General features: G+C 59.0%; 1 protein-coding gene and 1 long non-coding RNA gene across 2 annotated transcripts; one reads left to right on the top strand and one right to left on the bottom strand.

Moving 5' to 3' along the window:
* Positions 1-583: 583 nt before the first annotated feature.
* Positions 584-24295, bottom strand: MPZL1 (myelin protein zero like 1). The gene is made up of 6 exons (XM_016148586.2): positions 24112-24295; positions 13063-13229; positions 10438-10651; positions 9698-9830; positions 7343-7445; positions 584-845 (listed from the first exon to the last, which is right to left on the bottom strand). Exons 1-6 carry the CDS (start codon positions 24200-24202, stop codon positions 744-746), a joined length of 810 nt encoding a protein of 269 aa, XP_016004072.2. The 5' UTR covers positions 24203-24295; the 3' UTR covers positions 584-743.
* Positions 844-3690, top strand: LOC118612857. Its single transcript, XR_004955180.1, has 2 exons — positions 844-1303; positions 1793-3690. It is a non-coding gene; the product is annotated as an uncharacterized LOC118612857 (long non-coding RNA).
* Positions 24296-24499: the final 204 nt, after the last annotated feature.

The following is a 24499-nucleotide window of genomic DNA, read 5'->3' on the forward strand; positions in this document are numbered from 1 at the left end:
AGGGAGCCGCGGCTCCAGGCGGTGGGCGCGCGCCTCCTGGGCAGTTTGGAAACCAGAGTCCCAGGAGCAGGGGGACACGCCCCCACGCTGAACTCTAACTTGGGAGGAAGCCTGGGGGCGGGAGGGCCACGGAGCCCAGCACCGCAGCCCTTGCACGCGTGGGGGGGCCTCGCGGCTCTTCTTGCCAGGTCCCCGCGATGGGTGTGGCTCGCGGGACAGCCACGCCCAAGGGCCGCCCGGCCAGCTCTAGCTCTTTCCCTCCGGCTCAAGAAAGCAATAACGTTAGCAAGCCAGGAGCTCCACCTCCATCCACAGCAATTTCCAGAATGAACAAATCACTGGGAAACGTCAAGGCGCAGTAAAACCCAGCGAGGTGTCGGGACAGCGCTCGAGGTTCCGGCGCCACATTAAGTCACCGCCTGGTCTCCGGACATGAGGTTAAGGCCCCAGGGCATCTGTCCCTACGGCCACGCAACCCCTCCCTCGCCTCGCCCCAGCCAGCAAGACCACTTATGTGCACAGGGGACCAGGCCGCCTCTCAGCACGCGGCCCTGGCTCCTCGGTCGGAAGATTAAATAGAACATTCTTATGCATCCTTTATACACATCTCCCCCGTCCATGAATAAACATGCGCTTGTCCACGCCCAGAGTCCCAGGGCCACGCGCGGCTGTGGGCGGCATTCCTGCATGAGGGTCCGGTTTGATTTTGTTTCTCGCTTGGGGGGGGGGATCCGGGTCTTCTCTTAGTTTTTCCGGATATCTGCATACACCACAGACTCTGCCTTGTTAATCTTGCCGCTGTGATGACCTCCAGAGTGGTCTAGCTGCGCGTAGATGACCGGGCCCTGGGGAGAGAAGCCGAGTTAGACGTGTGGGAAGCTGCTCCGTGGAGGCACAGGGAGAGGAGCGGTCACCATGGGGGCGGCACCGCGGGGCGGGCGCTCCGCACGGGCCGGACTCGGGAGGGCCACGCGGGGACCCGCGTCCCGAGCTGTCCTTAAGCAGGACTGGTGTGTGCTGGCGGCTGGTAAGGCCGGTGCTTGGAGATCTGTTACATTATTCTACTTTGGTTTCTGTCTGGAAATTTCTCTAACACAATATTCCTTCTCAGCAATCTCATCCTCATGCCTGTCACAGAATTCCTCAGCCCTTCTCACTGGGGACAGAGTCGTAAGGACCAAGACGGGCATTTCAGCCAGCCTGAGACCCACCGTGACCGGGAGCTTCAGAACGACATGCGTAAGAAACCAGCATGCTCAGTGTCGCCAAGAGAGACAATCGACCGGTCACTTTATCTAAGCAGGTACCTAAAAAGCTTTCAAATATCCTCCCATGTACCTACTTAGAGTAAATTCTTTCAATCTCATAGTATCATAACTGATAAAAATATTGCTTCTCTGCGACCTCGGATCAGGTAACTGTTTTTGTTCTAAAACTTTTAAAAAGCCACAATCTGTAGACCTATAAAGGAAACCCCAGGCTGCAGTAGGAGAGCTAAGGGAGATGGGATGGGGGGGGGCAGGGATGCCTGGGGCAGTGGGAGTCCCCCTCAGAGGCTGGGGGTTCACACATCTGGCGGGTGGTGACCTCTACAAGTCCCTTCCAACCCAGAGGCTCTAAAATTGTAAACGACGACAAAACAGCCCTGGCCTGAAGAGAGAAGCATGTTATAACCACAGTCAACCTCAGTGCAGACGCTCGTCTAACGCTGTGCTTAAGCTTCCAACTCCAGAATCATAAGCTCAGTAGCCAAAAGCATATCCTTTAAAATAAACCCCTTTTCCCCACCCAGGAACCCCACAACCTGCGTCCTTCTGTGCATGATGTGAGAGGGGATCCTGTGGCATCTGGCCACCCCAACTGCTACGGAGGGGACAGATCCAGCCGGAAGGGCTTTAGCACGGGGCACATGAGAGCAGACCTCTCACGTAACACCCCGGGCCAGCCCCACCGGGAGGCCGGCAGGTCCGCAGTCTGAATCCGTGAGACCTTCTCCCTGAGCATGGGAGCACCGCTGGCCGCCGGCCACGGGGCCAAGGGCGGGTTCGGAAACTGCGAAGCATGAGCTTGTCTCTAAGGTGGCAGTTAACAGCAGTGTGATACCCCTTAGGTGGTCGTGGAAATTGAATGAGAATAAGTAAAGTAGCGTCTGACAGACAGCACTAAATGCACATTAGTCACCGTTCCCCGGGCCGTCCTGCTGCACAGGGTCTACCTGAGATGGGCCGGGACGGCTGACCGGGGGAACCACGCAGCCGGGCTCCGTGTTCCTCTTTAGACGTCGGTGACGCTCTTACGTCTGTCATGGGTCAAACGACAGACCTCGCTGCTAATACTGAATCAAACGGAGACTGCAGTCACCTCAGACGCTGCAAGTTAAATGCAAATCTAAAAGGAAAATAAATTGAAAAAATCCTGTTTTCTGCTACAGTTGACCCTTGAACAACACGGGTTTGAACCGTGTAGGTCTACTTATATGAGGATTTTTTTTTTCAATAAATATATTGGGAAAGTTTTTGGAGATTTGCAACAATTTGAAAAAACAGATGAACTGTGTCACCTAGAAGTATTGAAAAAAATAGGTTACGTCATGAATGCATAAAGCATGTGTGGATACCAGTCTGTTATATCACTTACTACACGAAGTCTACACAGTAACATACGGTAGGCAACAGTAGCTTAGTTTTGGGGAGTCAAAAGCTACAGGTGGACTTTCGCCTGCGCAGAGCATGGGCTCCCTTGGGGGTCGCGTGCTGGTCAGTGGTGCAGGCACAGGATGAGAGCAGAGGGCTCTCCAGTAAGTTAACTGGTTCCTGGCTGCAGTCACGTTCAAGACCAGGACTGACCCTAAAATTAAGTCGTGCCACTTCCTCGATGATGGCAAAACCCTCCATCGAGATTCATGAAGACTGACAAGGAGTTCCAGGGTGTGTCTGCGGGGGAAGGAGCTCATACCGTGTGACAGGTTGTAAAAATGGCCACGGACTCTTCTTCAAAGCCAGTTTGGTGTTATATTGCAAATGTCGAAAAATGAAAGTAAATTGACCCGGTGGTGGAAGTACTTCTCACCAACAACTGGAAAATGCCCCAGAGTCAGGCCTGGGCAGCACCCTGGGGTTTGCTCACAGGAGGAATGACCCAGTCTGACGCACGGGCAGCAGACACAGCAGGATGAGCCATCGGCCCTAAGCCGGGTGGGCACGTCTACTTCCCGAATAGTGAGCTCTCCTCCCCCGCTCTGCTCAACTCCCAAGCAGGAAATGAGATTTCTTTCTGGAGAAATCAACCAACTCAAGAGAACAGACCCTCAGCAACTGACACTGTGAGGTCCCCCAGTGAAGCCGGCCAGCACTAGGGACGAACGGTGAAGCCCACTGCCCAGTAAGTGCTCTCTGCACAAAAAGATTCGGATCAGCCCTGAGAGCCTTAATGCAAACAGAGAACCAAGGACCACCGGGCATTTGAAGAAAGCTTCTAACACAAAAGACAAATTATAAGGGGTAAAAAAGAGAATCTAAAAGAAACACCAAAATCAAGAAATAGAAGAAAATATTAAAAAAATAAAATACAAGACAGAAGAAAAATGATATGCTCAAAGAGATAGCAATGCATCCATGCAAACAAGAATAGGATCTCATAATCTGAAAATAAGAAATAGCTCTTGAAAATTAAAAAAAAAAAAAAAAAAAAGACAGCAGAAATTAAATACTCAATAAAAGTTGGAGGATAAAGTTGTGGAAATGTTTTAGAAAGTAGAACAAAAATGCAAAACAGAAAAAAATAAGAAAACTAAAGGATTGACTTAGGAGCTAGTCCAATTCTTAGTCAAAGTTTCCGAAAAAGAGAACAGAAACTGAAAGGAGGAAAATTTCCAAAGAATAATGGAAAAAAAAATCCTAAAACTGAAGGATAAAGTTTTTGGATTGAAAGAACCCACTGAGTAGCCAGCACAATGAATAAAAAGAGACCCACGATTTTATGAAATTTCAGAACACGGGCATTAAAAACCACGCTAAGCAAAAGAGAACAGAACCGGTCCCTGAAAAGACCAGGAATCAGAACGGTGTTGACTGGGCACTGGACGCCGCAAGCGTCGGTCAGCGAGGCCCCGGCGTGCCGCAGAAGACACTCCCAGCCCGGAACCCTGCGCGCCCAGACCCCCGATCCAGCTCGAGGGGGAAGAATGCAAACGGGTGCAGCCGTGCCGGAAACGAAAGCACCACCTTACAGCGCGGGGGGCCCGGGTCTGACCGGGGTCTCACTGGGCTAAAATCACGGGCGGCAGGGCTGCGCTCCTTCTGGGGGCTCCGGGGGGAACCCGCTTCCCTTTCCAGCGGCCTGCGTTCCGTGGCTCGTGACCCCTGCCTCCATCTCCAAAGACGGTGGCACGGCCTCTTTGACTCTCCGACTCCCCTGCTTCCCTCGTATAAGGACCTGAGATCACACAGGGCCCGCCTCGGCGATCCAGGAAACCCTCCCCATCCTGAGATCCTGAATGACAGCTGCCAAGCCTCCTTCGGCAGCTGAGGTGACATACCCCACAGGTCCATCGTTGGAGGTCATCTTTCCGCCTATCCACAAAACTTCAAAATTTCATCTCCCGCGCATCCTTTCTCAAGAAGTTATGAGGACATGTTCGACCACAATACAGGAACAAAATAAGACAGTGAGGTCACGTCTAAAGGAAGAGGGGTAAAGAGAATTCCTCGGGAGGCAGGTCTGGGATGACTGGTCCCCAGCACCCCGAGCGCAGCAGAGCCAGAGGGTGTGAACAGGCACACCGCCCAGACGGAAGGAACCCGGCGGAACACGGGCCACACCTGCGCGTGCTCAGGGGCCGTCGCTGGAGGGTGTCGCGGTGGAAGACAAACCTGTACTCGGAAAATGCAGCGAGCAAAAAACAAGGCCAACGGTCACTCCACTAACACCAGGAAACCGCACAGTAGAGCAAACGCATGTGGAACAGCAGTGAAAAAAACAGGCTCGCACAACGTTGAAAAACAGCTACCTAAGGACAGGCATCGCCACACCGGGGAGCGGAACGGGGCCGCTGTGGGTGGGCGCGAGCGTGCTGGGCGGCAGGGAGGCGGGGAGAACTGAATTCTCATTCCCGTCCCACGGCGTCAGCAAGTAACGTCTAACCCTGAAACACCGAGACGTAGCAACGCAACACAATTGCTCAGAAACAGGGAGCTCGACGCCAGAAGAAAAGCCCGAAAGAATGAAAAAGTGTGGGGCCGCTGCCGACGCCTGCTCCCCCTCGCTCCGCCCCCTCCGCCGCGCCCTCCCCGGCCGGGCCGCCGCGCCCTCCCCGGCTTGGCGGTTTTCACGGCGATGTCTTCCAGTCTGCTGGTCTCGTCTGCGGTGTCGAAACTGTTGCTTAAGCCATCTTGCTCTTTTTCTTTCCTTTTTTCCCCCCATTTCTAAAAATTCCATTTTGGCCTTTTTAACATTTTTATTTCTCCCCATTACGTCAAGCTTTCCCTTATATCCTTAGGTTTGTTTATACGATTTGTAATACTTGTTTTAAAGTCCTCGTCTGTGATTTTTATCGTCTCTCATTTCTGGGTTTGTTTCTATCGATTGATCTTTCTCTTGGTTATGAGTTTCCTTTTCCTGCTCCTTTGTAGGCATAGTCATTTTTGATTGCTGCTAGAGGCTGTGAATTTTACACTGCTGGGTGCTGAACTTGGTTGTATTTCTGTACAGAATGTTGTCTTTTCCTTCTGCACACAATTAACGTACTTTTGGACTAGTTTTGTTCTTTAGAGGCTCCCTTTGATTGAAAGCTCTGTTATGGGGGGTCCGTAGTCTTCACGTGCTAACCCAGCCCCACTACAAAGGCGTGGCCATTCTGAGGACCGACACCCCGTGTGCACTGAGTCTCTGCTCGGGGTTTCAGAGGCACAAGCTGTTCCCGGCCGTGTGAGAGCTCCGGGCACTGTGCAAACTGCCCGTCAGGTGGCTCTCCATCGGGTCACAGGGGGCTCCCTACCACGAAGGCGCAGACTATTCAGCGAGGGCTCCCGGGACGCCGCGCCGGGCCGGGCCTCGGAGGCCCGCTCTCTCTCTGTGCGGTTTCCTCCCCTCTGGCAGCCTTGCTCGCCCGGCCTCCCCGAGGTCAGACTCCGCCTCCTCGGCCAGCGCGACCGCGACCGTGAGCTCTGCTTCCCTCCCGGCTGGTGCTGCAGTGCACTCTGGGAAGTGCCCCAAAGCGGTGGGCCGGGCCGGGGCGGGTGCAGGGATCACAGTGCTGCAGGACCTGTTTTTCAACATCCAACCACCATTGTTTCTTTTTTTCCTCGTTGGTTTTCCACAGGCGAGCCACGCCCACAGCACTTCGAGGGCGGAAGAAAGTTTCCAAGGCCCCTTTAGACGTGACCTCGACCTGCAGCTCTCAAGCTTCATTTCCAGCCCTGTTCCCATTCAATCCACACTAGTGACCTGAGGTAGCTGAGGTATACTGCTCCATCAGAGGCAGAGACGGACGGACAGACGGACGGACAGGCAGGAGGAACAGGAAGGAGTGGCCAGCTTAGTAATTTAGCATCACAATGCTGCGGTCTCCTCACTACACAGGACAACGGAGAATGAGACTGGGGGGCTTAATCCACAAAACACTCTTGTCCTTGCTGCCTCTCACAGGCAGCCACCCGCACAAAACGGCTCTCTGGGCCAGAGCTGGAACTGGCCAAATTCCTTAGAATGCTTCCTACCCCAAAAGAACAGAAATGGGACGAAGCAGAGGAAAATCTGCCATGCCACAATTATAGTTACGACGACGTAGCCAAAACACACCGACCACAACGCTGGACGTGCGCAATGTTCCAAATAAAAATCATTTCTCTCTGGTACTTTCCACAAGGAGTAGAAACCAAGACGTCTCTTTGTTAATCAAGCCTACTAATTCAGCTAAACACTTCATACGAAACAATTTTCCTGTTTTATTATCGACACCAAGGTCGACGTTGCCCTGCTCATTCCTTGTCTTATGAAGCACCTCAGCATGGAGTCCAGTTCAAGGGTTTGTGTCCCTGAGCAGTGGAAGGGGGCTGTCCCCAGCTGCCAGAGCGGCCACCTCACTCCCCCCGGGCCGGAGGAGCCAGGCTGCGCGGGCACCACCTGCCCGTCAGCAGGGGTCGGGGGCAGCTTCACTGGGGTCCGAGTCTCCTCCACGCACCTGCGTGCGGCCCTCCTAAAGCAACTGTCGTCCCCTCCTCCTCTCCTGCTGTCCGTCTCTGCTCTCGTCCGTCCATCCGTCCGTCCGTCCCGGCTGCGGCTCGGTCTCCTGCCCCGTGCCCGGGAGGGGGACGGCGCCAAGCGGCACCGCAGTCACTGTTACCTGGTGAGATGCGGAAGGCAGGCTCTTCGCCAGCCCCTCCGTGCCGGAGGGGGCCTTCTGTGGGGCCTGCTGAGCCGGTGACACACTCTCTGACGTGCTACAGCTGATGGGTTGGCCGTTTGGAGAACAAACGTAAAGAAAAGTGTTTTTAAATAAATGGAAACAAAAGTGCAGAAATGCAAGTGACGACAAGGTGAAGCGGCAGATGCGCAGAAACAAAACACGACGAGACGATGGATGTCGAGACAGTCGCGAATCTCGAAACTGGACTCTACCCCTGCTCCTGAGTCTCCCAAATCAACGAAGCCACGACTGGGCGGGCCCAGAAAGCAGCGCGGTGGCCGCTCTGCCCGTCCACAGTCCGGCGTCTGCGGGGCGGGGCCCTGGCTACGACTTACCAGATGGCGCTCTGTCTTTTCCCCCCGGCCATCCACCCTCACTTCTGTGATCATCAAAGGCAGACTTCTCCTGCACGTATTTCAAAAATCACAGCCACACGCCCGGGGTCATAATCTCGATCGTCTCATTCCTTCCGTTTCCTGGTTTCCCATATTTTGTTTCCCCGCCGGTGAAGACCATAACCAAACCGAATGGTGAGCAGCTGTGGCCGGCCACACACACGGGGCGAACGCTTTCAGGGGCGCAGGAGTCTTTAACGACAAGCCTGAGCTGGTAAATGAATCGGGCAACAGAGCGGCAGGAGATCGTCGTTAGGGTGTGCCCTCGGCTGGGCTTAAGTGTATTAGGAAAAAGCCTCAGGAGTTTGGGAGGGTTACATGTAAAGTGCCGTTTCTGAGGCTGAAGCACTCGATGCGTCCTGCGAATCATGCCTTCTCTGAAAGGGGAGGTTACATGGCCCAAACCAAAATGGTCTGACAGGCCTCCTAACCCAAAGAGGGTCTCGATCATTGACAACACAATTCACACACTTAAACAAAAAAAGATAACCAAACACACACACACACACACACACACACACACACACACACACACACACAGAGCCTCTCACATGAAGGACGCATCCATCCGGGTGGCCACAAACCTCTGTGCCCCGACGACCCCACCTTGCAGGGACAGCGTGACACGGCTCTGACGCAGACGCGGACAGTGACAGACAGCTCGTGCCAGCCGCCGGGCCGGACGCGTGCGCGGGGGCAGCGGCGGGTTAGTTACCGTGCGCCTTGACAGCCGCCGGGCCGGACGCGTGCGCGGGGCAGGGGCGGCGGCGGGTTAGTCACCGTGCGCCTAGCGGGGCGGGAGAGGAGGCCCAGCCCTGCCGCAGGCTCGGGCTGTCGTCCGTGCCGCTGTTCTCAAGAAGTGGAAGAGAAGCAGGACCTGATCCCGGACACCAAGGCGGAAAAGGCGGGGGGAGAGAAAACCAGAGTGAGGCCAGCAGCACTCGCAACGCCATGCGGGGTCCCGCCCTTCGTTAGCCCAAGCGGGGACCGCGGAGCCCGGCGCGTCACGCCTCGGATTAGTCTCATGCCCAAAACCAACGCTCCGGTTAAAGTTCATCAGAAACACTCGCCATGCAAGGGAGCAGGTGCAGTCAGCAGAATAGAACAAAGGCGTTCCAAACCAGGGGTCCCCGAATCTGGGGCTCAAACTTGTTAAAGCACAGCACTCCTCCTGAAAACGCGGGCCGCAGGGCCGGGCGAGAGCGGCTCCCCCCGCCGTGGGCCCGGGGCACGCAAGCTCAGGGCCGGCTCCGTGCTCGGCGGCCACGCACACGCCGTGCCCCTGTGCCCCAGCTCGTCCACGCCAGCTGGAGTCCCGCCTGCACCCTGTCTTACCGCAAGGCCCACTTAGCCCAGGCGGCTTAGCCTTCCGGCCGGAGCAGGAGGACAGCAGGGCCTGAAACAGACACACGCCTCCGCTCGAGTGCGGCCTCTTGGAGAAGCCACCCACGAAAAGACAGTCAGTCTGCCGTCCTCCGCTGCTGGGCTGTGTCGGCGTGTGGCCCCTCCGAGCCCAGCCTGCCCGAGTCCGGCCACGCACTCCAGAATGATCAGAGGGACGCAGCCGCTGACAAGGCCACGGGCAGGAGACGCCCGGGTCCCCACACCGGGACGGGGGGCGTCGGTCAGCACGGCTCTTACTGATTAGTCTCACGTTTGCCTAACTGAGAAAATGACGATCTTGAACTGGGAACGCGGGGTCCGTGGCTTGGCGATGCCAACGGCAGAGCGCGTGGTACGAAGCACAGAGCCCGGGCCGCCGCCCCCCGGGAGCAGCGGGCCAGCGGCGGGCGCGCGAACTGCAGCCAGAGCCTCAGTGCCGCTGCCGTAAAAGCACAGCGCCTCGCGCAGACTCCGGGCCCTTGCCCGCCCCCCCTCCGAAAGCGGCGCCTCTTACCCGGCGTAGTCCCGTTTGGAGTTCTTCCTCCTGTGGAAGACGGCCAGGACGATGCCGGCGAGGAGGATGAGGCCGACGACCACAGCCGTCACTGTGCCCACCACCACCCAAACCGGAAACACGGGCAACACCTCTGCGGAGAAAGAACAGGGCCGGGTCAAGGGGCAGCGCGACGGAGGGCACGGAGCTTAAATTAGCAAACGAGTGTCTTTCGTTAGCAGTTACCACACCCCGTTTCCGTGTGAGAGCCCAGGATCTACGCGATGGCGTGGGAATGTTAGTGACAGAGAACGAGCCACACACCCACGCACGTCCGCGCACACACACGACGCCCAAGGGCGCCGCACTCAGACCCTGGGGGTGCGGATTCGCCTCGGTCTACCTCCCCGAAAGCAAACCTCCTGCTCATTCCCAAAGCGGGGCAGAAACCCCCGCACGGGGTTCGCGACTCTCGCAGGAGGGGCGCCGACACCCCGCGCCCCGGCGCCCAGCCCCGGCCACGGCGGCCGCGGCCTTTCCTCTCACGGACGCGGAGAAACCGACGCCGCGGGGTTCGGACCCACGGGCCTCTGACGGCGGCTTCATAAACGGGGGGACCGGCCGCCCCGGCTGGGAGGGGCGGGGGTCCCCGAGCCCAGGTCCCCCGACACGGGGGCCTCATCGCCACATGGCGAAAACGCTCCCTTCGAACACCAGACGGGAGGCCGAGGGGGCCTCGCCCCGCTGCGGAGACGGCGTACCTCTCTGAACGACGTAGAGCCGGATGTGCCCCGGCTGCGCGACGATGTCGGGAGGGTTTTTGACGTCGCAGATGTAGGTGCCGTTGTGGATGAACTGCATGTTTTCTATGTTGATCGACACGTCTTTCTTGTCGAGGTCTCCGGCCCAGCTGATCCTGTCCTTGAACGGCGGGTAGTTCCCGGGGTACACTTGCCCTTGAGAGTAGTGGAAAAACTGAAATTAGAGGGAAAAAAAAAGAACAAACACACACATGAGCCATTGGCAAAGGCGGAAGTTCCAAACGCTACAGACGGCGCGCCGCACGCCGCGAAGCCCGGGAAGGGGCGCGGCACGGCAGGAGCCTGTCTGGCACCCACGCCAGGCGGGGCTTTAGAAGCCACGGGTCCAATCCCGTCTCAGTGGGAGAAACAAACTCGCACGTCACCTCGCACCCTCTCGGCATCCCGGTGACGCAGCGATCACCACCCGCGTTTTTTATAAATAAGGAAACGGGGCCGAGGTCACGACGACGACAGGAGGTGGTGAGCCGAGCCCAAGGCGGGGCCACCGCCGGGGCCGCGCGTTCGGAGGCTCCCGCCCACTCCACGGAGCTCGCGGTCACGACGCAGAAAGAAGCCTGAACGGAGCCGCTCGGCTGCCGCCTGCCGCTGGCGTCCCACGGCGCAGAGGGGCGAAGCCCGGGCGACCGGCCCCCCTCTCCCCCACCGGCGAAGCTTCTGCCTCCCGCCCCCTTCCATCTCCGCTCCGCCCTCTCCGCAGACCGGCGTTGTGCAAAGGAACTAATTTCTCAAAGTAACGGTGCCAAACGCAGGTGCCAAACGCAGGGCCTCGCAGCGAGGCGAGGCCTGGGGGGCGGAGGGGGAGTTATCCTGACCCTGGGCTGCAACCCGAGCGGCTCGGTCCTCACTCGGAGGTGGGGCGAGGTCCGCGCTGGCGCTCCGGCAGCCCCTCGCACGGGACGCTCTCAGCACGCCGGGCGCGCTGAGCCCCAGCGCGGTCTCATCCGCCCCTGACTTTCTGGCCATCTGAACCTTGTCAGCTCCCGAACCTCTCTCCGGACTCCTCGCCCGGCCCCGCCCCCCGCGCTGCCGTCCCGGCCTGTGAGCTTCGCCTTCTACCCGCAAATCGGCCGCATCCGGGCTGACGGCCGCACCCGGTCTCCCCAGCCACAGGCCGCGGCGGCGGCGTGCTCGGCTGCTCCAGCTCCCCAACCAACCCCCGGCCCCGTGGGTCCTCCCTCCCGCATGGGCCTCTTCCCGGTTTCACTCCCACCCACAACCCCGGCTCAGGCCCATCCTCGTGGTCTGCGGCCTGTGCCCCGAGCCCTCTGCTCCGCTCTCCACGTGCCCGAACGACCGCTGAGGCGCACCGGCGGTGGCGGCGGTAACGACACCCGTGCACCAAGCACACTCTGAGCGCCACGCAGCCTACTGTTCGCTCGGAACGGAGGCTCCGCCCTCCCTGCCAGTCTGCCGCCGGGCGGGCGAAGACGCGGAACTCCTGCGAAGTCCTCGTGCCGTGAAGACGACCCGGCGACAGAGGAACTTGTTACCTCCCACACGGCGAGCAGCAGGTTTCCGCCTGTGGCCCTCGCCCGCCGCGCCACATGTGGACAGGCTGCAGGGCTCGGGCGGACGCTGTGCCCCAGAGGCTTTGCGTCCCCACCGAGGGCACCTGCATGTTCAGGACGGGGCGGTGAGCCCACCCGGCCTTTGCCCCCAAGGGAGTCACGACCTCTACTGGACAACAAGCAAACCTGTCCTCTCTGCCACAGGAGACACCGCCCGTCCCCAGGGCCAGCGCCGACGCTGGCCGGAGACGCCGACCCGCGACACCCCCGGGAACGGCGCCCCCAGCGCCCCTACCCGCCCTGCAAGGCGAGGCGCGCCTGCCCGACACTCACGAAGGAGGACGGTGTGGCTCCGGGGACGCGTGTGACCTGCTCGAGGTCGCGGGTCTCAATCCCGCTTTACCCCCACGGCACCCTCTGCAGAAAGCTCCGCCGCCGCCACGCCACGGACGCGGGTCGGGGCCGTCACGGCGCGTCTGATCAGCGCCCGCCGCACGCCGAGCCTCCCCGCGGACCCCCGGTCCTGCGCTTCTGCCCCTCGCCGCGCCGTGACGTCGCCGACCTGCCGTCCGTGCTCCTGGTGAATCAGCCCCCGAGCGAGAGCACACGGCCGTGCGCATTCCAGACCCACAGCACAGGGCTCCCATGACCACCACCGCGCCAGGCCACCGCGGGGCAAACCGAGGCGCTCGTCGTCAGATCAGAGGGGAGCGTGTGTGTGCGTGTGCGCGTGTGTGCGTGCGTGTGTGTGTGTGCGCGCGCGTGAGCGCAGTGGGGCAGACGGAAGCCGGAAAGATGCACCAGCAATCGCGATGGGAGTCGGCGCGGTCAGTTAGGGGCACCTCGCCAGGCAGCAGAGGCGCGCGTGGGGGAGACGCCGAAGCGGCTTTTCCCAGAGGTGCTGAAGGAGGGGAAGGGCCTCGAGGTCTGCGACAGACGCCCGGCCCGCACGCGCCCCGGACGCGGACAGTGAGAATGCCAGGCCGGCGACCGCGCTGCCCCAGCAGAGGGCCCCGCGGGCCGGCGCCGGCCACGAGCCGCCGGCCGCTCCTACCGACACCATGGTGTCCGTCCCCTCCGGCTGGAAGCTCCAGGAGACCGAGGTCGACGCGCCGGTGGTGTTGGCGGACGTGAACCTGCACGTCAGCTTCCCCTGCGTCCCGTTTGCCACGAAGATCTCCTTCGGTGTGTGCACCTCCAAGGCCGACGTCCCGGCTGTCACTGCGGAGAGGGAAACGAGGGGCGTGAAGAGCAGGGTTCAGCCCGAACGCCACGCGCACGTTTCTCAGAGGAGATGCCGCAGGAGAGGTGCAGGGAGCGCCCGGATTCCGCAGTGAGCCGCTGCCCCTGCGAGCTGCGCGCGGCGCACGGTCCTGCACCCAGGCACTTCCTGCAGACGGCAGACGCTGCCGACAGCCTCGCTAAGTTGGGCTCTGTGTTTTCAGTAAGAAGCTATTTTTACTAGAACTACAGTTTACCGATTTCACCTACTGGAGGGCATCTCGGTTGCTTCTCTGACAGTCTCTTTTTGATGACGTGGAAGCCATAATTTTACTTCCTTAAACAGTTATCACATTCACTTGTTACGTTTCAACTGATAGGACACTGAACTTTTCTCATTTTCCATATTTAGAGCATTTAAAACTATTCTAGGTGAGGCGGCGCATCATCGAAAAGCCATGCCGATTATCTAGCTGATCCTGGTCCTGTGAAGGAATTAGGGCAAAAAAAAAAAAAAATGCATAGCATATCTTGCTCTCGTTAGTGAAATCCTATCTGCCATCAGGTTTCAATATGCTGCCTACATGTGGACTCTACAATGGCTGGCCACACTGGGTCACATTTTCGTTCACCCGCCGAGTTTTTTTCAGTTAGCCTAAGACCAGGAAATAGTAATTAACATGTCTCTCCCCTGGAAAACAAAAATAACTTTTTTCAAAATCTATAACCAGAGGTAACTACAGGAATTATGAAGCATTGCTGCTAAAATAAAATAATCTTCACTGAAAAATAGATACTTTTTCATGTACTGGTTAGGAAAAAAATCCCTTAGCCTAAAATTGAAAACAATGAGAACCAACCCAGGAAAGATCAAAAACGTCCATCTTCAAAATACATTTTTTTAAAGAAATCATTTAGAGAGAATTCATATCTACAGTGTACCAATTATTCTTAGAATGTAACAGAGGCGCGGAATAAGGCAGAATAAAGAAGGGCATTGTCACCCGAGACTGAAGGTCACATTCAGCATTTTTTCCTCCCGAGGTCTTAACTCTGAGTCCAGGCCAAGAAGACAAAGGTCCCCCCACCCCCAGCCCTCCCAACCGTCTCCCAAATGTTTATTCTGAGGGCACAATGTGTGCTTTTGGCTATTCTTTTAAATAAACCGATAGCCACACTGCATCAAGCAGATTTTTTTTCTGCAAAAGAGGGTGGATTATTATTATAGGGAACAATGGATTATTATTTACGGTCCAAACCTCAAAACAAGCCCTTCCTTCACACGAGAAGCCAAGAGAAGGCGTCCCTTGCTCTTGTGGGCAGGTCGTGACGCAGCCGCGGGCGAGTGGGTCCCCGACCAAGGGCAGGACCAGACCGCGCGCCTCGGCCCGGCGCTCCCAGGGAGCGGCTCAGGTTTGAGGCTCTTGTTTGCGGTGCGATTTCGACCAACTTTCTCCACAGCGGTGAGCGCTACCAGGGGAGTCACGTCTTTTAAGTCAGTGAAGATGGTTTCGCAGACCAGATCCCGCCACAAGGCCTGGTGGCAATGACCCCGGAGGGCGGCCGCGGCCGGGGCTCGAGCCGCCCGCTCCCCGCCGCCCGCAGCCCCACCGGGCGCCGCTCAGAACCCGCGTGTGTGGCGGGAGCGGGGGGGATCGGGAAGGCAGCAGGCTGACACCCTCGGAACCTGCCTTCCCCGTCTGGCTCAGGGCGTCGTTCTAGGGGCTATGTGTTGGGGGCGGGGGGCAGCTGTTCGACTTCAGGGGCCTTCCGGCCTTTCTTCTGGTTAGCGGCCTGTCTTTCTTGTGGCCTCAGCAACTATAAAGATTGTGATCAGTAAGCATTAGGACATTAGTCACAAGTTCGGGGGCAGTTTCCTAAGGCAGGGGCGTTAGTCAGGCTAAGAGCAATCTATTGTCTAACCAAGGACTGAGGAACCGAGGGGAAAGTGGGGTGAAGCGTCCGTGACCCCTCGGTCCGGAGTTCCCACCCCGAGCCCTTCTTCAGCAAGACCAGCGCCGAGCTGTGACCTGAGCTGGAAGCGGGCCAGGCATCCAAGTTCACGGCCAAAAGGACTCACGGAAACATCGCCACTCGGCTCTGAGACGATCGGTGCACGACAGACTTGGTTTGGTCACGCTGCCGCCTCGGCCCACGGCAGCGGCGCGCCTCGCCTGGGCTGTTTCAGCGGCTTCCTGGGCAGCATCTCTGCGCCCACCTCCGCCGCTCACCTGCCAGGCTCGGGCGTGTGTCCCCAGGCCACCTCGCGCGCCCCCTCCCCTGCGCCTGCCCTCAGCCACGCGGCAGCAGCCAGGCTGGTCCCCTGCGCCCCCCGCCTGCGACGAGGGCCCCCAGGGACACAGAATGCTAAGGACGGAGGCGGGAGGTGTCCCGGCGACCGCGGCGCGGGACGGAGGAGGGTGGAGGGCTGCTCCGTGCGAGACGCGGGGGGCAGGCGCCCCGCACGGCCGGTCGGGGGCGCAGGCTCGGCGAGTGCTCGGGCTTAAAGCCGCCCGTGTCGCCGTGCACGCGACAGTGCCCCAAAGAGCTGGGACCGAGCACGGGACAGCGCCCTCTGGCCACGTGCTCCCTACGGGTACCAGGAGGAGCCAGGCCCGGGTCCTGCTCCGAGGACGCCCCACGCAGCTCGAGCAGGACGAGGAGCCGGTCCCTGGAACAACCGGGAACGGTTTGCCTGGTCCGGCCTTTTATTTCATGGAAACACACAGTGAAATCATTGTGGAACGCAGACGGCCCCTCTTCGGGGTTATGAAAGAGAGTTTTTAGGGGCTCGTGAGAACGGCTGAAAACGCCAATGTACGGAACGCTGGCGTGTGGAGACGCTTCTGCTCTAACCCTCGTGGGGCCACGTCACTGTCACCGCCACGGGGGCCGAGTCTGGACAAGACAGTAACTAGGCTTCTTGTGGGTAGGGCGTCTGGCAAAAATCACCGTGAAAAGGACTAAAGCTGCATTTCAACAGCTCACTCATAGGTGGGGGGAAGTCTCCCATTGGATCCAGGAAAAGCCAATCGCCTCACGAGCAAAAACAAAGAAATGAAATGAAATGAAAAAGATTAAGTGATATAAAATGTTTTTACATGCTGCCAACTTTGGATCCTGAGTTACACATTAACTTACACATGAACTTCAAAATGGTGACAGGAGCCCAGCTAACTTTCCTCCCGGGGAAGAAGTCTTGCTTATTACTGGAGAGTTCAAAGGGCCAGAAAACCAACCAAACGGCCCTTCCTGCAAGAGACCGGTTCACGCGGCAAGAAACTGCAATTCCACGAAGTCTGTGGAACTGACTCACCAGGGGTCATTCCCACAGTGGTCAGGTGTGATGCCCAAAGGCAGGTACCTTCGTGTTTTGGATGGAGAACCAGAACACTCGGGAGAAAGGCAAGCGAAGGGAGAGCACGAGACACCCAACGCACCCACGGAGAAACGAAGCCTGGTCAAGAGCGTCTGCCCGAGAGGCTCCGATGCTTCGCATGCCTGAAGTGGCGCCGACAAGCCTCTCGGCCGGCACTCGAGGCGCTCGCACTCCACGCGAAGGCGAATCTCGCACCCTGACGTCACTGGAGAGACGCTGGCGCCGCATAACCACACGCGAATGGACAGCCTCTCGGCCCCCACGGGGATTTCAAAACTGCCACCAGCTGAAGCGATTCTTCATCCGCCTGTCACTACTGGGTCCGTCTGCCGCACCTGCCATGCGAAAACCTCGCCCTCTTAACAAACCCGGTAAGGTTCCCCCGGAGCCCGAAGGCAGGCGTTGGTCCGGGCAGGTTCTGAGCGCTCGGATGCCCGCGGCGTGGACTGCCGAGAGCAGGCGGGCGGCCAGCAGCCTGCGGCCCGCTCGTCTGCCGTCGGCGCGAGTCTGTACTGCAACATCTCCCGACGTAAGCACAAACATGGCCTTGTACACCACACCGAAGGACAGGCACGAGGAGGCCAGGGGACGCGCGGCCCAGGCCAGCAGGACGGCGGGAGCGGGCCGGAGGGGCCGGGCGCGGGAGGCGCGCACCGCGGGTGACGGACACCTCCCCGGGCTGCCCGCGGGGGCCGGGGGCGCGTCTGCCCGTCTCCTCTGTGTACGGTGCTCGCTCGCTCTCACACGGATTTTGCTTTTCATAACAAAAACCGCCTTTTTAAAAAAGAGAGAAAGGAAGACGTCGGTCAGGCGCTAAGAGGTTTACTTCTTTAACTCCGGATGCTACAGCACATGGTCCCCGCGCCCCGCAGTGTTACCCTGATGCCCCTGGCCGGACAGGCAGGGCCGAGAGCTGGCGCGCGTCTGCGGAGACAACGCAGGCGTCCGGGGCGGAGTCCCACAGCTAGGACAGGGCCACCTGCGGCTGACGCGGGCGCCTGCACAGAGCCGGGGCTGGGTCGGACCTCCCTCTGCGGACGGCACAAAGTAAGGGGGGGCTACAAACATAGGCTCTATTCGGCCAGCCCCAAACATTAATAAACTCAGCTTTTGATCTGTCGGGAACCACCCCGCTACACTCTGTCCAGTTACGCTCCAGGTCTCAGTCTGGAAGGGACTTCCTCCCACATCCGCCCGAACTCCCCACCCTGTGCCCCGCCCTTCCTGCCCTCCCCGCCCCTTCCGGGCATCCTCGCTCTCAGCGGGAGTGACCGGCTGTCTGTAACCAGGACAGCGCAGGGCCTGTGGCCACCTTGCCCACCATTATGTTCTCGTTACCCCACAAATGCCTGCCTTTTGTCCATATGTTCAACAAACATTTGTCTGAAAGTCAGGAAAAAATGAATGAATGAGAAGAATAAGATACCGAATCAAACTCGGATAAGCTAAGCCATTAATCATATTGGCTTCAGCACAGAGCCCCAGAGCACACGGAGTTTGCAGCGGTCACTCGGGGCCAGGTCTGAATGCTGATGCATCTTAGTGGTGGCTCGGGGACCCTCCTCCGAGTCACCCTCCTACATGGAAGCGAGAACCCCAGAGGAGGCTCACCTTTCCAAATGCTCAAAAAAAAGAAAACCCACGTACTCTCCCTAACACGGGATCAGCACGGTCCCCTCGGGGTCCCCTCCTCCTGCTCGTGACCGACGCCCAGCTGGCCACGTCTCTATCCTGAACCTTCTTTTGCACCAACCAAAGATCTTTCTGCTTCTCAGGTGAGGGAGACTCCAAAGGCCCTGACTCGGCCCAGTCGCGGCGCCGGCCACTGGACTCCACGAGGCCCCGGAGCTTCTCTGCCCGACTCTGCGTCCGCTCGGTCCGTCCGTCTTTCCTGCGCCGCCTTCCCGTCTTCACTCAGCCATTCGCTCGTCCAGACCAGGCCGGGACTCGGCCTCGGCCCTTACGGGGCTGGGCGCCCGGGTGCAGAGGCCTCGCGCAGCCAGGACTCACGCGAGGCCAAGGTCCCCAGGCCGGCGGGCAGCGCACGCGCCCCGGGTGCCGTCAGCCCGAACCGCGTCACCTGCGTCATGTCCACACGCCCTTCGGTGCTGAGCACACGGATGGGAACACGAAGCTTCGGTGAGAAATCGGACCGTTTCACACCTGCAGGGCGACAGTGCGCTAAAACGCTCAGCACGGTGGACGCTCTGGGGGCGAGTGCGTCCGACGCGGACAGAACGACACGCTACGCACTCTGCCTCCCGGGGCTGAGGTGGCGCGAGAACGTTTCCACGGGGCCCGAGATCCCTCTCTCCAGGCCCTCCCACCTTGTCAGAAGGTCTACTGTCTGTCAGACGGTATCGGAACCAAAGTTTAATCCGAACCAGAACAGCCAGACGGAACACATCACAGCAACACCTGACCGGGAAGGCTGTGTCTGGCTGATGCCCAGAAAGGTGTTCCTCGCCCCAGAAACGGGGAGTGAAGGGAGCGATGGAAAACCACACGCCGAGTGCTTACCGCGGGTTCAGCGCTGTTAAACATGGTGCATCGACTCTTCGACAACACCGCGGGGTGTTACCCGCTGCACAGAAGCTCAGACAGGCTAAGGAACTTGCCCGAGTCACTCACGCAGCAAATGTGGAGCCAAGCTGAGTCCAGGACTTTCTGACCCCAAAGCCCAGTGCTTTCCCCGACGCGGATCATCCCGGCTTGAACGAGATCCTGCATCCAAACAGAACCTTACGGGGACCCCGCGTACAAGGACACAGAGGCAGTTTTCACACCCAAGTCGGACAAGGGGCATTCGGAACGCAGGACGATCAAGTCCCAGACTGACGGCTCCCAGGCGTGGCTGCACACGGCGACGGCCCAGAGCGTACTGAGGACACCGACGCCCCTGAAACGACTGAAAGAAAATGCTCTGCGCGACGCTGCGGCGGCGGAGAGACGCCGCGCGACGCGGAAACGTCCGCACGTCGCCGCGCGGAAGGCTCGGTGCCGAGAGCGACCGCGACACACGTGACGGGCCCCGGGAGACGGCGCCGTGGCGGTGCGAGCTCAGCGGCCGTGGCGGTGCGAGCTCAGTGACCGTGGCGGCGCGAGCTCAGCGGCCGTGGCGAAGGGGCCATCGGCAGGTGTGCGGCAGGGCAGACGCGGGGCATGGCGGATGGGTAGATGAACTCCCTCCTAATTTTGCTGTGAAAAATAGAGTCTATTAAAAAAAAAAAAATACCGAGGCCTGGGTCCTGGCCCCCCGTCCCCAGCCCTTCGTATTTCATCAGTATGGGGTGTGGTCTGAGCCTCGGGATTTTTAAAAGGTCCCCAGGTGACTCTCACCCTGTAACCCCTGTCCAGGATACCGACGAGATGCTGGACTTCACTCAAGATCCCGTGATAAGATGGTCTGAGGAGGAGATAAGCCGAGCCCTGCCCAGCATTTGACTGGCTGCAGGTCCAGGTATGTTGGCTTGTGAAATACGTATTAGTACACGTGCGTGGCCCTGACTTTTTCGAAAGATGAGGGCCGAGGGCTACTAGCTTCTCGATCAATCACACACTTACAAAGGTAAATGTATACATGGAAATTACAAAAATCTGTGTTATGGAAAGAATGCACTGGCCACCGGAGCGAGCGTGGCCAGGGTCGCCTCCTGAGCCATGTACGTCACTCCATGTCTGCGCACGCTGTTCTTTATTATTATTTTAATGGTTAAAAAACACCTTAGAAACAAGTGACATGTGCGCCAGACATTTGCAAGCTCAAACCACAGCGGCCAGAATCGCCTGGGACTCTAGCGAGAGAACCTGCAGACCACTGCCCAGCTCGGTTTTTGAGACGTTTGCTAAGGAAGGGGCATAAGACCAGAGTCTGCTGCCATGGCAGCCTCAAGCTGGGCTAGCCACATCTTAACCACACAGGGGGAAGTGAATCCATGGGGGAGAAAATGACCTCATCCTCCTCAGAGCACCAGGCAGGTAGTCTCAGAGCTGTGTCTCCCACCTGGCTCTCCCAAGGGTAGGTTCTTACTGAAATGCAAATGTGTCCGTGCCAATTTCTTCCGTAAAGCTCCGTGTAGAAGCCGCCAGGCCAAACCCTAAACATGTTGCAAACTACTAAAACTGTTAACAATATATGCCTACGACTCACTGCCATTTAACAAATCCTTATTAGCTTCTATCATATCCACTATGCAAAGCACTAGAGATGCTTCTAGAAATAAAACAAACACTGTCTCCGTCCTGGATTCTAGTGGAGGGAAAAAGAAAAGAAAAACCAAATAGTTAGAAATTAAGTAGACAAAAGGCCAGGAAATGATAAAGCGGGGGTGGGGAAGGGGATCCCTCTGGAAAGGGTGGTTGGAGAATATCCCTCTGAGAAAGTGACATTTATGCTAAACTACGGTCTCACTGGCCAAAAGGAGATCGCTGCAGGGGACAGGAACAGCAAGCTGCCCAGGACCGAGGTGGGAATGAGTATCTACAGCAGAAAGACGGCAGTGCGGCCGGAAGACGGTGAACGAGGGGGCGGGGGGCACAAGCTGAAGTCACGGAGGTCGGCAGCACGAGGTCACACCGCACTGTAGGCCATGGGGAGAGGCACCAGGGCGGCAGCCCCCAGTGCAACGGGAAACCATCAAACAAGACAGCGGCACGATCTGACTTGCGTTTTAAGAAAACCATTCTTGCAGCTATGAAGAATGGAGTAAAAAGAGGCAAGGTGGGGAACCAGGAGACCAGCTGGGAGGCTGTCAGAGAAAATAAGGAAGAAACGACAGAGTGTTTGATGGAAAGGCTAGGAGTGGATCGCCGACAGAAAAAAAGCAGGTGCGTTCCAGCTCATTTTGGAGCCAGGAGCACCGGCGGGCCGTGGGGTGGAGGACAGGGCAAAACCGAGTGCAGTCCAGGGTTGCCAGGGGGCCTTTCACTGATGCGGGTGGAGCGAACAACTGAGATTTGTTCTCACCCTGCATCTGTGCCAACCGGCCGGTTACTACGGACGTGCCGACTGCCAAGTCACGGACTCCTCGTGCTCAGTCCCTCTTCATGTGACACTGCTGGCCACGTCCTCTTTCCTAAAACTTCATTCTCACTTGGTTTCCAAGACCCCACCCTCTCCTGGCTCTTCCCTTCCTCCACAGGCTTCCTTCGCAGGCTCCTTACCCTCCCGACATGCTTTGCTTGGTGACCTTCTCCAAGCAAACCACTGTTTTACCTTCCAGCCACATAAAGCCTCCCAGACCTGCACTTCTAACCAGGATGCTGTCCTCTCCTCCACAGCCACCTACCCAGCTGTCCTCTGCCCACTGCTGTGCGGATGTCCCAGCGACGCCTTAAACCAAGAGTAACTTCACCTTCTTCCCCCACCACTCCTAATCCCTCGGCCCGTGTTCTTCCTCCCCAAACAGGCCCACTCCCCAGTCCCAACGCCCGCGGCTCGGCCCACACAGCCCCTCCTTCACGCCCACATCGAAGCACCTTCCAGGCCCCGCAGATTCACGTCCCGAGTGGCTCCTGAGTGTGTCCTGTCTGCCGCACCGCCCTCAGGCAGGCCTCCGTCCTCCTCTGGGTCTCCGCCATCACCCCGGTCTGCCCAGCCTCACAGCTCAGGACACAGAGAGGTCCGCCACAGGCTGCCCACGGCCGTTAGGAGGAAATCGGCCTGACGGAGGACAAGCGAGGTCCTTTGCGAGTCAGTGCCTCTGGCTGGCCGTCCCGCCTCGACTCCCGCCACCTCTTACACACGGCGACCTGTCATTCCCGGCTCGTCCGTGGCTCCGTCTACACCGCCTGCTCAGCTGAAGCACTCCTCTCTCCGGGGGCCTGAACCTGGTCTGGGGTGCCGCCCGCGGAGTGTCCTCGCCGCGTGCCGCCAGCAGCAGACTTCGTGCACTGCTTACTGCGCCGCGCCGCTCTCACCGAACCGCAAATCACGCGAGGGCGGGAACGACTTCCGCGCCGAACACCGACCAGGGGCTCAGTGAAGGTCCGCTCAGTAACTGCGCCCGGATCTAACTCAAGCAGGTTTTCCGCAGCGCGTGAACTGCTACGGACAGTAACCACGGCCAGCCAGATGATTTGACAAGCAGCGGCATTAAAGACTTTCCTCAGATGAACCGATAACATCGGCCACTGACTTTTACATACCAGCTTTCATTACTGAAGAGCGAGGTCTGTGCAAGGTTTACGTGGCTACTGTTGTGACCTTTCCGTATTACTATTTATCGATGTTCAGGTTTTCAGTTCTGTTATGTTTAGTGCTCAGTTTAATTAGGATCGACCACACGGACTTGCCCTCCATGGCGATGTCTCGCGTGTAAGGATTCTGTCTGAAGCACACGAGATTTCTGAGAAATCTTAGGGTATTTCCCACTTGTTCGCTTAAAACACAAATATTACCACCATCACCACCACCACCACCACCAGCAAAACCCTACACTTCAACCTTCTTTTTCTGAGAAAAACATTTATACAAAGTATGTTGTCATCTGTCAACGTCCAGAGGGTAGAGGACTTTCACCATTTACACTCTATGTAATCATTGGTTAAAAGGTATTTCTCCTAGTTCCAAAGAATCCATTAAGGACTTTCCCAAGAAAGAAACTAATGAGTAAACGCATATTCATACACTGTGATGTAACTCGCACTCCTGCGAAACAAAAGAAGGGAAAGTCGACGTGTTTCTCAGGAGCTGGCCCTCTGTACAACCATTGCTCAACCACATCCTGAGACCGCAGCGAGTATCCTGCTTTGGACAACAACGTGTAAAAGGCCCGCGGCAGACACCACTTCGCAGGTCCACCGCACAACTTATCCGACTCCATAAATCGAGCCTGAGGTTTGAGCCTGAGGTTTACCTTAAATTTGATCTATGAAATCTGGCAAGGAAAAAAATGTGACCAAAAAAAAAGAAAAAAGGGCTTTTGAACGTCCTACGTCCTGTCAAGCTGGAATTATGACGGCAGCCCCGGCTCTCCGCATTCCACCCCGGAACGAGGGGGCTTCCTCGGGGCGCTCTGCACGCGCGGCGACGCGCCGCAGCGCCCCGCGGGCTCTTCCATCGCTTAAGGAGGCTCAAAGATGCAAGGGGCTGGAGACCGCGGGATGCGGAACTTGCCCCGCAACGCGAGCGGTCGCCGAACACAAGGACCCAACAAAGGCCCCAGCGATGAGGACCCCGCGCCCTTCTGCCGCCTCCCCGGGGTGCGGGCCGCAGGGCCCGCGCGCCCCGGGGCCACGCGGGAAGGTGCGGGGCGCCGCCGCCCGCGGCCCCCAGGCGGGGCAGGTGGGGCGCCCGCCTCGGCACACGCGGGGACCGGGGCGCAGGCCGCGCTCGCTCCGCGCCCGCGCCCGGCGCCAGCGCGCACGGGCCCGATGCCCGCGGGGGCCAGGGCGGCCCGGGTCCCCGCCCGCCCGACCCCGACTCGACCCGACCCGGCCCGGCCCGACCCGACCCGACCCGGCCCGGCCCGGCCCGGCCCGGCCCGACCCGGCCCCACTCACAGAGCCCGAGCGCCGCCGCCAACAGCGGCCACAGCCAGCGCCTGCGATCCGGGGCCGCGACCACCGCTCCGGGCCCGGCGGGCGCGGCCATCGTCCCCCGCTGCAGCCGGGCGCGGCCCCGCAGCGGTGCGCTCGGCTCGGCCGGGGCAGGGGCTCGCCTCGCCTCGCCTCGCCGCCGCCGCGCCCGCTGGCACCTCCGCGCCGGGCCCCGCGCCGGCCCCGCCCCGCGGCCCGCTCATAGGCCGGCTGCGCGCTCCGCGCCGCACGCGATTGGCAGCGCCGGCTGCCCATCACCCCTCCTCCGGCGAGGACACGCCCTCCAGATCCCACCCAGGCTCCCACCCACCCCCGCGCCGCAGCCCGCGACCCCGCCGCCGCCGCCGCCGCC

This window comes from Rousettus aegyptiacus, unplaced genomic scaffold (assembly GCF_014176215.1).
Source record: "Rousettus aegyptiacus isolate mRouAeg1 unplaced genomic scaffold, mRouAeg1.p scaffold_m13_p_17, whole genome shotgun sequence".
In the NCBI taxonomy this organism is placed as follows: domain Eukaryota; kingdom Metazoa; phylum Chordata; class Mammalia; order Chiroptera; family Pteropodidae; genus Rousettus; species Rousettus aegyptiacus.